This window comes from Ostrea edulis, chromosome 9, assembly GCF_947568905.1.
Source record: "Ostrea edulis chromosome 9, xbOstEdul1.1, whole genome shotgun sequence".
Lineage (NCBI taxonomy): Eukaryota > Metazoa > Mollusca > Bivalvia > Ostreida > Ostreidae > Ostrea > Ostrea edulis.
The window spans coordinates 44114953-44130191 of record NC_079172.1 but is presented as its reverse complement, the minus strand read 5'-3'; the positions used below and the strand labels follow the sequence as shown (position 1 = coordinate 44130191).

At 37.7% G+C, this 15239-nt stretch overlaps 1 protein-coding gene across 1 annotated transcript; it reads right to left on the bottom strand.

The window, feature by feature from the left end:
• Positions 1–6028: 6028 nt before the first annotated feature.
• LOC125660124 (mucin-2-like) lies at positions 6029–14151 on the bottom strand. Its single transcript, XM_056150751.1, has 2 exons — positions 7251–14151; positions 6029–6604 (listed from the first exon to the last, which is right to left on the bottom strand). Exons 1-2 carry the CDS (start codon positions 14149–14151, stop codon positions 6324–6326), a joined length of 7182 nt encoding a protein of 2393 aa, XP_056006726.1. The 3' UTR covers positions 6029–6323.
• Between the last annotated feature and the right edge of the window lie 1088 nt (positions 14152–15239).

The following is a 15239-nucleotide window of genomic DNA, read 5'->3' as shown; positions in this document are numbered from 1 at the left end:
AAGATTTTTTTATAAAAGAATCTGCTTTACAACCCCCAAAATATGGCCCTTAAAATATATAGAAATAAAAGTAAATGTTGAATAGGAGTATCGGTGTCACAAATACGTATCAGAATCCGGGGTTAAAAATGATTACAATACCTTTTGCGAAGGGGTAACAAATTTTGACTATTAAAATACTTTAATACAAGTGTCAATTAATTTTGCTCTTACAACTCCTTTAGATTAAGGGGTAGAAAAATATGTTCCTTGAAATCAGGTTTTAAAACGTCATATATTTTAAAATGCTTATTGATATAAATAAATAACCATAGTTTTACCCCATTTGCAATTGATCGAAGAGTGAACATTTTCGCCTTGTTTGATCTGTAAACATGTGTTCCCTCCAGTGAAACAACAAACATTTTGGTAAAATTTTGCTAAATGGCAATATTTCATACATGTAGAAAGGAATTTGTGTTTGGGGGATGATTTAAAAATAGTTTCTGTTTTCTATTGATTTTCTAGAGTGAAATACGCGATTTTAGCCCAAATTATAGAGTTATCTCTCTTCGATTTGTCAAATAAATAAACTTTTATCAAAATTCATATAAATATCTCTATTGACGTAAAAATCATTTTAAAAATTGATCAGAAGGTAGGCGGCGAAACAATACTATCGTTCGCAGTTCTTTTGAAATATAACCCTGTGTGTGTGTGTGTGTGTGTTCCAAATACAAATATTGGGCACATCAATTTGCGACTTTACTTTACTATGACAGACAATGACGTTAAAACAAAATGGCCGATATAGTCAACTACACACGGTAGGTATTTTTACCGCCGGACACCGCCAGACACAGCCGAACACCGCCGACCACCAAAAATATTATGTATATATTAAAATAAATCCCCAAAACAGACCATATGTGAATAATTCAACGTATTTAATTCATATACTGAACTTAAATGTATTAATAACGTGATAGGATACTGTAAAAGTTATGTACAACCACCGCCGAACATCTGCATACTACCGCCGAACACCTAAGATGTGCTTTATAGTATGAAAGGTGGGTATCATGATTATTGTAACAAATATCACAAATAATTTATGATGTTTTTAGCATTTTTTAAAACCTAAAAATAGGAAAATGCAACAAATTTCATGTGTAACTAGGCCTTTTTTTGGAAATACATCAGACTACAGTTTAGCATTTGACTCCGATCCCGATCCCGATCAAATTTAAGCACATTGCTGATCACAAAATTAACGAGTACAATGAAAAAAATATGAATAAATAAATAAAATAATTAAATAAATAAATAAATCTCTACTTAAATAATTCAATGTATCGTTTGTGTTTGTATCAATAACTGTAAAGTTTATGTATATGTAGCTACCGCCGAACACTTGCTCTCCACCGCCGAACACTTTTTCTTTATCTAAACTGAAAATAATTGCCCTGTTATACAAGTAGATTACCCATTTACTTTCTTATAATGTGTTTAGTAATCCCATAAATTTCAGGAGGATAATATTTACTGGTTTAAAAGTTATGTCATAAAAGAACATGTAAAAAAAAAAATGTCCCACTGTGTGTAACGCATTTTTTATGACATTTTATGCAAACTACAAAATGCACTGTCTATTCTACTCTTACACGATACACTTGTAACAATTTGGAGAGAAAAAATATTCTCTTTTTCATTAATATCATTAACTATAGTTATTTGTCTTTTTTTTTTTCTTTTTTTTTTGGTTGACATACTAGCTGTTATTAGAATATTTCAGAATTTTATATGTCTTCGTTTTCATTTAAAAAAAATATTCATCGGGAGTGTCTGGCTAATGCAATGATTTTTGTATAACAAGTATATTCCATGCAAATTCATAGGGTCTTTGTCACAATAGAACTAAGTTACAGTTAGCTAGTTTGGGTATTTTTTGTTTACAGTTTTACTTGACTAAACCCATTGACTGCACAAATCTTTTATTACTCGCTTTTGAACTTCATTGCATAAACTTAATGTTGAAGTTGGAAGACATAATAATATGGTCAGAGAACGACGGTTATGTACAGTTTGTGAGCTAAATGATGTAGAGGATGAGTTCCACTTTATTTTAAAATTCCCTCTATATGATGATTTGAGAAAAAATATGTTAAGAAATTCTATTATACAAAACCCAGTGTTTACAAACTGATTAAAATACTCTGTGTTAAAAATACTAAAGAACTGATTAATGTTGGAAAATTTTTACAGTATGCTACTAAGCTACGAAACTCTCATATGGTGCGATATCATTTGTTTAATCTAAATTCTACATCGTTGTAACATTGTTGTCTACTCACTCTCCATAATACCATTTTTGTTTGTTTGTATAAATGTATTCATGTATATGATATCCAATGAGCCTGGGGCTCACGGAAATAAAGAATCTGAATCAGGGTATTTGAAATTAACAGCAGTTTTTGACTTATGAAAAGTGTGAAGTATATTGGGTCGGCTCGATATCAGATCTAGTCTAAAGATCACGGGTATTTTGCGCCGACCCAATATACATTGTACATGTATTTCACACTTTTCGCAAGAAGCCAGGCACTTCTGTTAATTTCAAATACACGGATTAACTGACCCCCATTGTTCTACTGAGGCGAACAATCCTTTCGAATTTGCATGGAATGTACAAGTTATACACAGGTCATTGTTATAGTCATATATCATAGTACCGCTAACCCGACAAACATTTTTTTTATTTTAAAAAAGTTATTGAATGACGAAGTATGACCAAACTGCAATTGAACTTTATAGGGCCCCATGCTAACATTACTTATATTTTTCAATGTATCAAAAGGGGTACATGTATGTTGCCGGTTAATTTTTGTAAAATTCTTGACAAGCAATAAGATAACAACAAAAAATGGTGCTTAAACTATCCGATTATGAAAACCTTAAATTGTGTACATGTATGTGGTGGTGGTGGTTGGAGGGGGGGGGGGGGTGTCTTCATCCGCTCAAACTGTCTCAATTTCCCCTTCCGACTTCAGTTCTTTAAATCGTGAAGTGGGGAGGTCGCTACATGTACAAGGATAAATTCTTAACTTTCAAGCTTTCATATCACACCCTCTCCGATTCTACGTACATGTAATCAACATGTAAGGATGTAAAACCTCGGTGGTAAATGCATCTAGTTGATGAAAAAAAATTAATATTTTAAACAAAAATGATGTAACGATTTGCATTTTAGTTGCTTCTAATCATATACGCTATCGATCATCAAAATTTTTCATTTCTATATGAAATCATTTCTTAATTTAGATGCATTAAATAATGAAAGCAACATCATGAGAGAGAGAGAGAGAGAGAGAGAGAGAGAGAGAGACACTTCTAAAACGAAGTTACAATGTACGTTCTTCGCCGTCTATCTCCCTCTGGGTGGTCACGCAGTCATGTATTTTTTTTTTTATCAAGTCTGGAGTAGATCCACAGCTACTTCAACAACGTGATTTATACTTTCCAAGTTGTTATTTGTCAATAATTTTTGTCCAACTTCGTCATTGTCTCGTCTTGGTAGATTGACAAAAGATTCTTTATATTATTTGAAACGCACGCTCTATATTTCGTGCTTATTTTTTTTTAATCATAACTCATTTTTAATTTAAACATATTTTATGGGGCTTTAATGAATATTTGAAGGTATGTTTGGACACAACTATAGTAGGAAAATATGTTCAGAATTTTTTTTATATTAAATTTATGAGACAGCAACACAAGAATACAACGATATCAGGCCTCAACCACGCGCAGCTTTTTGTGTGCCGTAAATCGAAGGTTTTTATCAGGAGTGGAACTGTAGCTCTCTGTTCTGTCAAAATATTTTTTCAGAGAGCTACAGTTCTGCAGCTAGATTTAAACTAGAAATATTTTGGCTAATTTGGTCAATACATGTCTTTCAAACTTATTTAAAAAAATTATTGAATCAAGACATATGTTGTAAGTTGTAAGAACTTGTGTTCAAACCTTTTGTATATTATATATCCAATAAAATATGTTCAAACCAAACCAGACATATGTTCCAATTTCTTTTATCATATATTTGAATAACTTAAATTTTTCGATCTTTCATGCAACACCTTTAGGGAAATTAACATGAGACGTGCAACACCTTCTTTGTTTCATTTTCCTATTTTTAGGTAAAACAAAAATGCTAAAAACATAAATTATTTGTGATATTTCTTACAAGAATCATGATACCCACATTTCATACTATAAAGCACATCTTAGGTGTTCGGCGGTAGTATACAGATGTTCGGCGGTGGTTGTACATGTACATATAACTTTACAGTATCTTATCACATTATTGATGCATATAAGTTCATGATGTGAATTAAATACGTTGAATTATTCACATATTCGGTGCATTTTTTCCTGGAACATGTGGAATGACTGTTTTATGAACAGGTTAGGCCTACTTCTGAGATACATAAAGAGTTCAATGTTGATATCAATTCACGGATAGATATAAAATGTTGCAAACACTCTCTTAAACTTTATTTTATTTTGTTATCAGCGTGTAAAATATTCCCTTATTTGCTTCAATCTTTAAATGATAACATTATATAATAGGTTCACATTATACCACCACCAAACACTAATTCAAAAGATATAGACCAGGATACACCGTGTTTTCATTTCTATTCGAAGTCCAAAATTGCTATAAAAACATCGTGAAGGATTCGAGAAATTTATTGCAAGAATCATGATACACACTTCTCAGACTGTAAATAAAATTTTGTTAACATTCTTAAGTGTTCGGTGGTAGTATTCAGATGTTCGGCGGTGGAGAGCAAGTACTTGTTCGGCGGTAGCTACATATACATAAACTTTATAGTTATTGATACAAACACAAACGATACATTGAATTATTGAAGTAGAGATTTATTTAATTATTTTATTTATTTATTCAAAGTTTTTTTTCCATTGTACTCGTTAATTTTGTGATCAGCAATGTGCTTAAATTTGATCGGGATCGGGATCGGAGTCAAACGCTAAACTGTAGTCTGATGTATTTCCAAAAAAAGGCCTAGTTACACATGAAATTTGTTGCATTTTCCTATTTTTAGGTTTTAAAAAATGCTAAAAACATCATAAATTATTTGTGATATTTGTTACAATAATCATGATACCCACCTTTCATACTATAAAGCACATCTTAGGTGTTCGGCGGTAGTATGCAGATGTTCGGCGGTGGTTGTACATAACTTTTACAGTATTCTATCACATTATTAATACATATAAGTTCATTAAATGAATTAAATACGTTGAATTATTCACATATGGTCTGTTTTGGGGATTTATTTTAATATATACATAATATTTTTGGTGGTCGGCGGTGTTCGGCTGTGTCTGGCGGTGTCCGGCGGTAAAAATACCCACCCAACAGCACCATGACAATCTCTACCCAGAGTTATCGTTCCCGCTACGCTCCACTAATACCTCTGTCAACGTCTAAAAATCATATCAAAACGTACTAAAACTAACTTAGCATATCAAACTGTAATGATCATATCTAAGCAAATCAAACACTTGTCTGAATTTTATAAACGCAGAAGCTGGTAAATATGAGACACCTGAGCGAATTAAAAGGTTTTATATATTTATATAAATATTCATTCATTCATTCATCCAATAATACTAGAATAATCATGGAATTCGTTGTTTTGGTGAACTTACTGTAAGATTTTAAGCGTAACACTAAAACTTGTAAAATCATACTTTATAATGCAATAGGTAGAAATAAGTTTTGCCAAGAATCTTGACATTCAGACGTTGACAGAGGTGTTGTAGCGCAGCGTAATACGCCCTCTGGTGAGAGATTGCCTTAAAACTAGACAGTTGCGTACTATCGTTCGCAGTTCTTTTGAAATATGACCCTGCGTGTGTGTTCAAATACAAATATTGGGCACATCAATTGCGACTTTACTACTATGATTACAGACAATGACGTTGAAACAAAATGGCCGATTTAGTCAACAGCACCATGATTTCTGTAAGAAAGAAGAGTGCCGTAGATCTACATACACTGTCGGTGTTGTATCTACAATCTGTAGAAGAGGAGATCGTTTTGTTATCCTGTTGCCTTCCTGACGCGTGCTCCAGTAACAGATATGAAGTACCTATTTAATACTTTTAAAGACTTAAGCCTGTACAGGTGTTCTATCTTTTTTTGTTTTTTATTTTAAAAATGCTGTGTATTGCATGCAACAATTCGATCTCCAGTAAATAAACTACTCCATTGCTTTTCATACAATGGCGATGTTGCTGGTTGAGATCTGACATGTTTAAGCGTACGGACCGTGTCGGATATGTCTATAGAACACAGGTAGGTCCAACACCACAATGAACAACACAACAAGCGTGATGATTCCTGTACCAAGAACAGATCCTACAACTTTTGCGGAGGTCCGCGGATCTGCGGCGGAAATCTTCCTGCTCGTCTGTTTAGATAAATCAGATTTTTTCACTTGGAGCTGTTTAACTACGGTCCTGATTTTGTTTTGGAGTTCGTCTGGTGTCTTTATGATAACCTGGTGCTTCATCCGACTACAAGGACATTTGCACCCTGAAAATATCAACAAAATAATTATGAAACACTAGGACAGCACATTCCTTAGCCTTTCAGTAATTAGTAACCATCCACTCATCACACTTCCATCTGAGGGTATAACCTTGTTTATATCAAATAACGGCGACATCGGTTTTTGGGTGTATCCCCAGGTTCACGGCCACCTGGAATTGAACCGATGCCGATTTCGGAAACAATGGTTGGCCTACACATTAATCAAACCACACTTACATTGATTCGAATCATAACAATACATGTTAGTTGGAGTTCGTCGCAAACAATGACCGTCTTTTATAAACATTTGGCAAACAGACGGGTTTGATTGCCCGGGGGCCTGATAGCTCAGTTGATAGAGGATCTGACAAGAGATTTCGGGGGCCCGGGTTCAAATCCTAGTCTGGATTTCTCGAAAAGAACTTTAGTCCAAACTTGGACTTCAATCTGAGATTTTGTTCAAAATTTGACTGCTCAAACAGAAGAAACTTAAACTCAAGGTTGAGAGTTTTTTCGAGAAATCCAAGCCATGTCTCCCTTTATGTTACAAACGACACTGTACTAAATATTTGAATTTAGAATCGATGATTTTAATGAGATTAAGCGATTTCAACATTTGATTTAGTTTGTCACCGTGCTGAAGACTTACTTTTGCAGTAAGGCACCTCTCCTCGCCATTGTCCATCTTTACAAACTTGTGTTAAAGATCCATTCATCAGTCTGTGATCACTTGCACATTTATACACGACTCTTTGTTGTGTCTGGAACATCAAAGTGTCCAATTTTGAAATGTCCAGGTCTAGGGGAACATTATTCTTTCCGATTAATTTCAAACGAAGACTTCTTCCATCACACAAGGCAGTTTGGGTTCTTATGGAATTGTTTGTTGTGGTTATTAGGCTTGAAATTGTAGAGGGAACATTTGCATATGCTGTGCTTAAACTGATCAGGGAGTTGATAGTAGATCCAGAGTTATTTGAAACGGTACGAGTCGTGTTTGGAGATGTCGATGTGACGTTAGGTAAGGATTTCAGAGGTGAAGTTACAGTTTGAGTTGAATGTTGAGATGATGAATCGACATTAGGTAGGTGTAACTGTGGTGTAGTCGAAGCAGTTTTAGCTAAGTGTTGAGATGTTGATGTGACGTTGTGTAGGGGTATTTGTGGTGTAGGTGAGGCAGTTTGAGTCGTTTGTTGAGATGTTGATGTGACAGTACTTAGGGATTTCTGCGGTGTAGTTACAGATTGAGTCACGTTTTGAGATGATGCAACATTATGCAAGGATAACTGTGTTGAAGTTGAGGGAGATGGAGTCGTGTGTTGAGATATTGTGAGATTAAGTGAAGGTAACTGTGTTGTGATTGAGGCAGTTTGAGACGTGTGTTGAGATGTTGATGTGACGTTAGGTAGGGGTTTCTGTGGTGTATCAGTGGTTTGAGTCTTTTGTTGAGATGATGATACGACATTAGATAGGAGTACCTTTGTTGTGGTTGAGGCAAATTGAGTTGTGTGTTGATATTTTGATGTAACGTTAGACAGGGATAACTGAGTAGTTGAGACAGATTGAGACGTGTGTTGAGATGTTGAAGTGACATTTGATAGGGATTCCTGCGGCGTAGTTACAGTTTGGATCGTGTATTGAGATTTCAGTCCGGTGTAAGGTAGAGGTGATGATGGTGTAGATAAGGTAGTTTGAGTCGTGTGTTGAGATGATTTGACATTAAGTGAATGTAACTGTGATGTTGAGGCAGATGAAGTCGTGTGGCGAGATGTTGATGTGACGCTTGATAGGGGTAACTGTAGAGTAGTTGAGGCAATTTGAGTTGTGTCTTCATATGTTGATGTGACTTCTAAAGGTAACGTTGTTGCGACTGCGTCAGTGCGATTCGTGTGTCGAGATTCTGATGTGACGTTTGATAGGGGTAACTGTGGTGTATTTGAGGTTGTTTGAGATGTCGATAGTACGTTCAGTAGATATATATGCGATGTACTAAGAGTTGTATTATTGTGTTGAGATGATGATGCGACATCTGGTAGTGCAATTTGTGGTGTGGTTACTGTTTGGAGCGTGTATTGAGATGTTAATGTGATGTTAGGTAGCGGTAACGTAGTGTTTGAGGGAGTTTGAGTTTTGTGTTGAGATGTTAATGTGATGTTAGGTAGCGGTAACGCAGTGTTTGAGGGAGTTTGAGTTTTGTGTTGCGATGTTGATGTGATATTAGGTGGCGGTAACGCAGTGTTTGAGGGAGTTTGAGTTTTGTGTTGAGATGTTGATGTGGTGTTAGGTAGCGGTAACGTGGTGTTTGAGGGAGTTTGAATTTTGTGTTGAGATGATGATGTGGTGTTAGGTAGCGGTAACGCAGTGTTTGAGGGAGTTTGAGTTTGATGTTGAGATGTTGATGTGGTGTTAGGTAGCTGTAACGCAGTGTTTGAGGGAGTTTGACTTTCGTGTTGAGATGATGATGTGGTGTTAGGTAGCGGTAACGTAGTGTTTGAGGGAGTTTGAATTTTGTGTTGAGATGTTGATGTGGTGTTAGGTAGCGGTAACGTAGTGTTTGAGGGAGTTTGAATTTCGTGTTGAGATGTTGATGTGATGTTAGGTAGCTGTAACGCAGTGTTTGAGGGAGTTTGAGTTTCGTGTTGAGATGATGATGTGATATTAGGTAGCGGTAACGTAGTGTTTGAGGGAGTTTGAGTATCGTGTTGAGATGTTGATGTGATGTTAGGTAGCGGTAACGCAGTGTTTGAGGGAGTTTGAGTTTCGTGTTGAGATGTTGATGAGGTGTTAGGTAGCCGTAAGGCAGTGTTTGAGGGAGTTTCAGTTTCGTGTTGAGATGTTGATGTGGTGTTAGGTAGCGATAACGCAGTGTTTGAGGGAGTTTGAGTTTCGTGTTCATATGATGATGTGGTGTTAGGTAGCTGTAAGGCAGTGTTTGAGGGAGTTTGAGTTTTGTGTTGAGATGTTGATGTGGTGTTAGGTAGCGGTAAGGCAGTGTTTGAGGGAGTTTGAGTTTCGTGTTGAGATGTTGATGTGGTGTTAAGTAGCGATAACGCAGTGTTTGAGGGAGTTTGAGTTTTGTGTTGAGATGTTGATGTGGTGTTAGGTAGTGGTAAGGCAGTGTTTGAGGGAGTTTGAGTTTGATGTTGAGATGTTGATGTGGTGTTAGGTAGCGGTAACGCAGTGTTTGAGGGAGTTTGAGTTTCGTGTTGAGATGCTGATGTGGTGTTAGGTAGCGGTAACGTAGTGTTTGAGGGAGTTTGAGTTTCGCGTTGAGATGTTGATATGGGGTTAGGTAGCAGTAACGTAGTGTTTAAGGGAGTTTGAGTTTCGTGTTGAGATGTTGATGTGGTGTCAGATAGCGGTAAGGCAGTGTTTGAGGGAGTTTGAGTTTTGCGTTGAGATGTTGATATGGGGTTAGGTAGCAGTAACGTAGTGTTTAAGGGAGTTTGAGTTTCGTGTTGAGATGTTGATGTGGTGTCAGATAGCGGTAAGGCAGTGTTTGAGGGAGTTTGAGTTTTGTGTTGAGATGTTGATATGGGGTTAGGTAGCGGTAACGTAATGTTTAAGGGAGTTTGAGTTTCGTGTTGAGATGTTGATGTGATGTCAGATAGGAGGAACTGTGTTGTACTTGAGGCGTACTGGGAGTTGTATTGATATATTGATGGGACGTTAGGGTGAGATTTTTGTGGTGTAGTTACAGTTAGAATTGTTTCTTGAGATGTTGATATGATGTTAGGGAAGGGTACTTGTTGTGCAGTTGAGACATTTTCAGTCATGTGTTGAGATGTTGATTTGACACTTGGTATAGATTCCTGCGGTGTATTTACATTTAGTGGTGTTTGTTGAGATGTTGATGTGACGTTTGGTAGGAATTTCTGTGGTTTTGTTACAATTTCATTCATGTATTGAGATGTCGATGTGACTTTATGTAGGAGTAATTGTGTTGTAGGTAAGGCATAGTCAGAAGTGTGTTGAGAATTGGAAGTCGATGTGATATTTGGTAGGAATTTTCGCTGTGTAGTTACAGTTTGAGACGTGTGTTGGGATGATGATGTGGCATTAGGTAGGGGCAACTGAGAAGTTGAGACAGTCTGAGTTTTGTATTGAGAAGTCGACGTGACGTTGGGTAGGATGAAATATGTTGTAGTTGAGACAGATTGGGACTTTTGTTGAGATGTTGATGTGACGTTAGGTGTGGTACTTGAGGCAGTTTTAGTCTTGTGTTGAGAAATTGTCGTGATATTTGATAGGGATTCCTGTGGCGTATTTACAGTTTGAGTCGTGTGTTGAGATGTTGATAAGACGTTATGTAGGGATTTTTGCGATGTTTGCATAGTTTGAAGTTTGGATTGAGATGTGGATATGACGTTAAGTAGTGGTGGCTGTGGTGTAGTTAAAACAGTTTTGGTGGATGTTGTGACGTTCCGTATAGGGTTTTGCGGTGTGGTCATAGTTTGTGTTGTAGTCACAGTTTGAGTCACGTGTTGAGATGTTGATTTGACGTTAAGTAAGGGTGTCTGTGTTCCACTTACAGTATGAGTTGTCTGTTGAGATGTTGATGTGATGTTTGGTAGGGATACCTGTGATGTAGTTAAAACAGTTTGAGTAGTGTCTTCATATGTTGATGCGACTATAGGTAAGAATAACTGTATTGTAGTTGAGGTTGTTTGAGTCGTGTGTTGAGCTGATGATGTGTTAGGTAGCAGTAAGGCAGTGTTTGAGTGAGTTTGAGTTTCGTGTTGAGATGATGAGGTGGTGTCAGGTAGCGGCGATGCAGTGTTTGAGGGAGTTTGAGTTTCGTGTTGAGCTGTTGATGTGGTGTTAGGTAGCTGTAACGTAGTGTTTGAGGGAGTTTGAGTTTTGTGTTGAGATGTTGATGTGATGTTTGGTAGGGGTACCTGTGGTGTAGTTGAGACAATTTGAGTAGTGTCTTCATATGTTGATGCGACTATAGGTAAGAAGAACTGTATTGTCGTTGAGGCTGTTTGATTCGTTTGTTGAGATGTTGATGTGACTTTAGGTAGATATATATGCGATGTACTAAGAGTTGTATTATTGTGTTGAGATGATGATGCGCCATCTGGTAGTGGAATGTGTGGTGTACTTACTGTTTGAAGCGTGTGTTGAGATGATGTGGTGTTAGGTAGCAGTAAGGCAGTGTTTGAGTGAGTTTGAGTTTCGTGTTGAGATGATGATGTGGTGTCAGGTAGCGGTGACGCAGTGTTTGAGGGAGTTTGAGTTTCGTGTTGAGATGATGTTGTGGTGTCAGGTAGCGGTGACGCAGTGTTTGAGGGAGTTTGAGTTTTGTGTTGAGATGTTGATGTGATGTCAGATAGGAGTAAATGTGTTGTACTTGAGGCGTATTGTGAGTTGTATTGATATGTTGATGGGACGTTAAGTATGGGTATCTGAGTAGTTGAGGTAGTTTGAGTCGTGTGTTGAGATGATTGGACATTAGTTGAAGGTAACTGTGTTGAAGTTGAGGCAGATGGAGTAGTGTGGCGAGATGTTGATGGGACGTTTGATAGGGGTAACTGTGGTGTAGTTGAGACAATTTGAGTTGTGTGTTGATATTCTGATGTAACGTTTGGTAACAATAACTGTGTTGTATTTGAGGTCGTTTGAGACGTATGTTGAGATGTTGATGTGACTTTAGGTAGATATATATGCGATGTACTAAGAGTTGTATAATTGTGTTGAGATGATGATGTGACATCTGGTAGTGGAATCTGTGGTGTACTTACTGTTTGAAGTGTGTGTTGAGATGTTGATGTGACGTTAGGTAGCTGTAAGGCAGTGTTTGAGTGAGTTTGAGTATCGTGTTGAGATGATGATGTGGTGTTAGGTAGCGGTAACGCAGTGTTTGAGAGAGTTTGATTTTTGCGTTGAGATGATGTTGTGGTGTCAGGTAGCGGTAACGCAGTGTTTGAGGGAGTTTGAGTTTTGTGTTGAGATGTTGATGTGATATTAGGTAGCGGTAAGGCAGTGTTTGAGGGAGTTTGAGTTTCGCGTTGAGATGTTGATGTGATGTTAGGTAGCGGTAACGCAGTGTTTGAGGGAGTTTGAGTTTCGCGTTGAGATGTTGATGTGATGTTAGGTAGCGGTACCGCAGTGTTTGAGGGAGTTTGAGTTTCCCGTTGAGATGTTGATGTGGTGTCAGGTAGCGGTAACGCAGTGTTTGAGGGAGTTTGACTTTCATGTTGATATGATGATGTGATATTAGGTAGCGGTAACGCAGTGTTTGAGGGAGTTTGAGTTTCGTGTTGAGATGATGATGTTATATTAGGTAGCGGTAACGCAGTGTTTGAGGGAGTTTGAGTTTCGTGTTGAGATGATGATGTTATATTAGGTAGCGGTAACGCAGTGTTTGAGGGAGTTTGAGTTTCATGTTGATATGATGATGTGATATTAGGTAGCGGTAACGCAGTGTTTGAGGGAGTTTGAGTTTCATGTTGATATGATGATGTGATATTAGGTAGCGGTAACGCAGTGTTTGAGGGAGTTTGAATTTCGTGTTGAGATGTTGATGTGGTGTTAGGTAGCGGTAACGCAGTGTTTGAGAGAGTTTGAGTTTTGCGTTGAGATGATTTTGTGGTGTCAGGTAGCGATAAGGCAGTGTTTGAGGGAGTTTGAGTTTTGTGTTGAGATGTTGATGTGATATTAGGTAGCGGTAAGGCAGTGTTTGAGGGAGTTTGAGTTTCGCGTTGAGATGATGATGTGATGTTAGGTAGCGGTAACACAGTGTTTGAGGGAGTTTGAGTTTCTCGTTGAGGTGTTGATGTGATGTTAGGTAGCGGTAACGCAGTGTTTGAGGGAGTTTGAGTTTCCCGTTGAGATGTTGATGTGGTATCAGGTAGCGGTAACGCAGTGTTTGAGGGAGTTTGACTTTCGTGTTGATATGATGATGTGATATTAGGTAGCGGTAACGCAGTGTTTGAGGGAGTTTGAGTTTCGTGTTGATATGATGATGTTATATTAGGTAGCGGTAAGGCAGTGTTTGAGGGAGTTTGAGTATCGTGTTGAGATGTTGATGTGATGTTAGGTAGCGGTAACGCAGTGTTTGAGGGAGTTTGAGTTTCGTGTTGATATGATGATGTGATATTAGGTAGCGGTAACGCAGTGTTTGAGGGAGTTTGAGTTTCGTGTTGAGATGATGTGTTGTTAAGTAGCGGTAACGCAGTGTTTGAGGGAGTTTGAGTTTCGTGTTGATATGATGATGTTATATTAGGTAGCGGTAAGGCAGTGTTTGAGGGAGTTTGAGTATCGTGTTGAGATGTTGATGTGATGTTAGGTAGCGGTAACGCAGTGTTTGAGGGAGTTTGAGTTTCGTGTTGATATGATGATGTGATATTAGGTAGCGGTAACGCAGTGTTTGAGGGAGTTTGAGTTTCGTGTTGAGATGATGTGTTGTTAAGTAGCGGTAACGCAGTGTTTGAGGGAGTTTGAGTTTTGCGTTGAGATGATGTTGTGGTGTCAGGTAGCGGTAACGCAGTGTTTGAGGGAGTTTGAGTTTTGGGTAGCTGTGTTGTAGTTGAGGCATTTTGATTCATTTGTTGAAATGTTGATGTGACTAATAATTTTGTTGTAGTTGAAGGAGAGTGAGACGTGCGTTGAGATGTTGATGTGACATTAAGTAGTGATTTTTGTGGTGTTTTTATCGTTTGAATATTTAATTGAGATGTAAATATGACGTTAAATAGTGGTAGCTGTGTTGTAGTTAAGTCAGATTTGGTAGTGTGTTGAGATTTTGTGACGTTCTGTACTGGGTTTTGCGGTGTGGTCATAGTTCGTGTTGTTATTACTGTTTGAGTGGTGTGTTGAGATGTTGATGTGACGTTAGGTGGGGGTATTTGTGTTGTAGCTACAGTTTGAGTCGCGTGTTGAGATATTGATGTGACGTTAGGTTGGGGTATTTGTGTTGTAGCTACAGTTTGAGTCACGTGTTGAGATGTTGATGTGACGTTAGGTTGGGATATTTGTGTTGTTGTTACAGTTTGAATCGTGTGTTGAGATGTTGATGTGACGTTAGATAGGGGTGACTGTGTTGTAGCTACAGTTTGAGTTGCGTGTTTAGATGTTGATGTGAATTTAGGTTGAAGTATTTTTGTAGCTACAGTTTGTGTCGCGTGTTGAGATGTTGATGTGACGTTAGATTGGGGTATTTGTGTTGTAGTTATACTTTTAGTCCTGTGTTGAGATGTTGATGTGACGTTAGGTTGTTGTATTTGTGTTGTAGTTACAGTTTGAGTCGTGTGTTGAGATGTTGATGTGACGTTAGGTTGAGGTATTTTTGTTGTAGTTACAATTTTAGTCGTGTGTTTAGATGTTGATGTGACGTTAGTTTGGCGTATTTTTGTTGTAGCTACAGTTTGAGTCACGTGTTGAGATGTTGATGTGACATTAGTTTGGGGTATTTGTGTTGTAGTTATAGTTTGGATCGCGTGTTGAGATGTTGATGTGACGTTATATTGGGGTATTTTTGTTGTAGCTACAGTTTGAGTCGTGCGTTTAGATGTTGATGTGACGTTAGGTTGGGGTATTTGTGTTGTAGGTACAGTTTGAGTCGCGTTTTGAGATGTTGATGTGACGTTAGGTTGGGGTATTTGTGTTGTAGCTACAGTTTGAGTCACGTGTTGAG

Bases quoted from the DNA above. Each gene is read 5' to 3' on its own strand.
- LOC125660124 (XM_056150751.1), bottom strand. From the start codon at position 14,151: ATGAATCAAAATGCCTCAACTACAACACAGCTACCCAAAACTCAAACT. The intron at 6,605-7,250 runs GTAAGTCTTCAG...TGATATTTTCAG, and splicing joins AGAGGTGCCTTACTGCAAAA to GGTGCAAATGTCCTTGTAGT.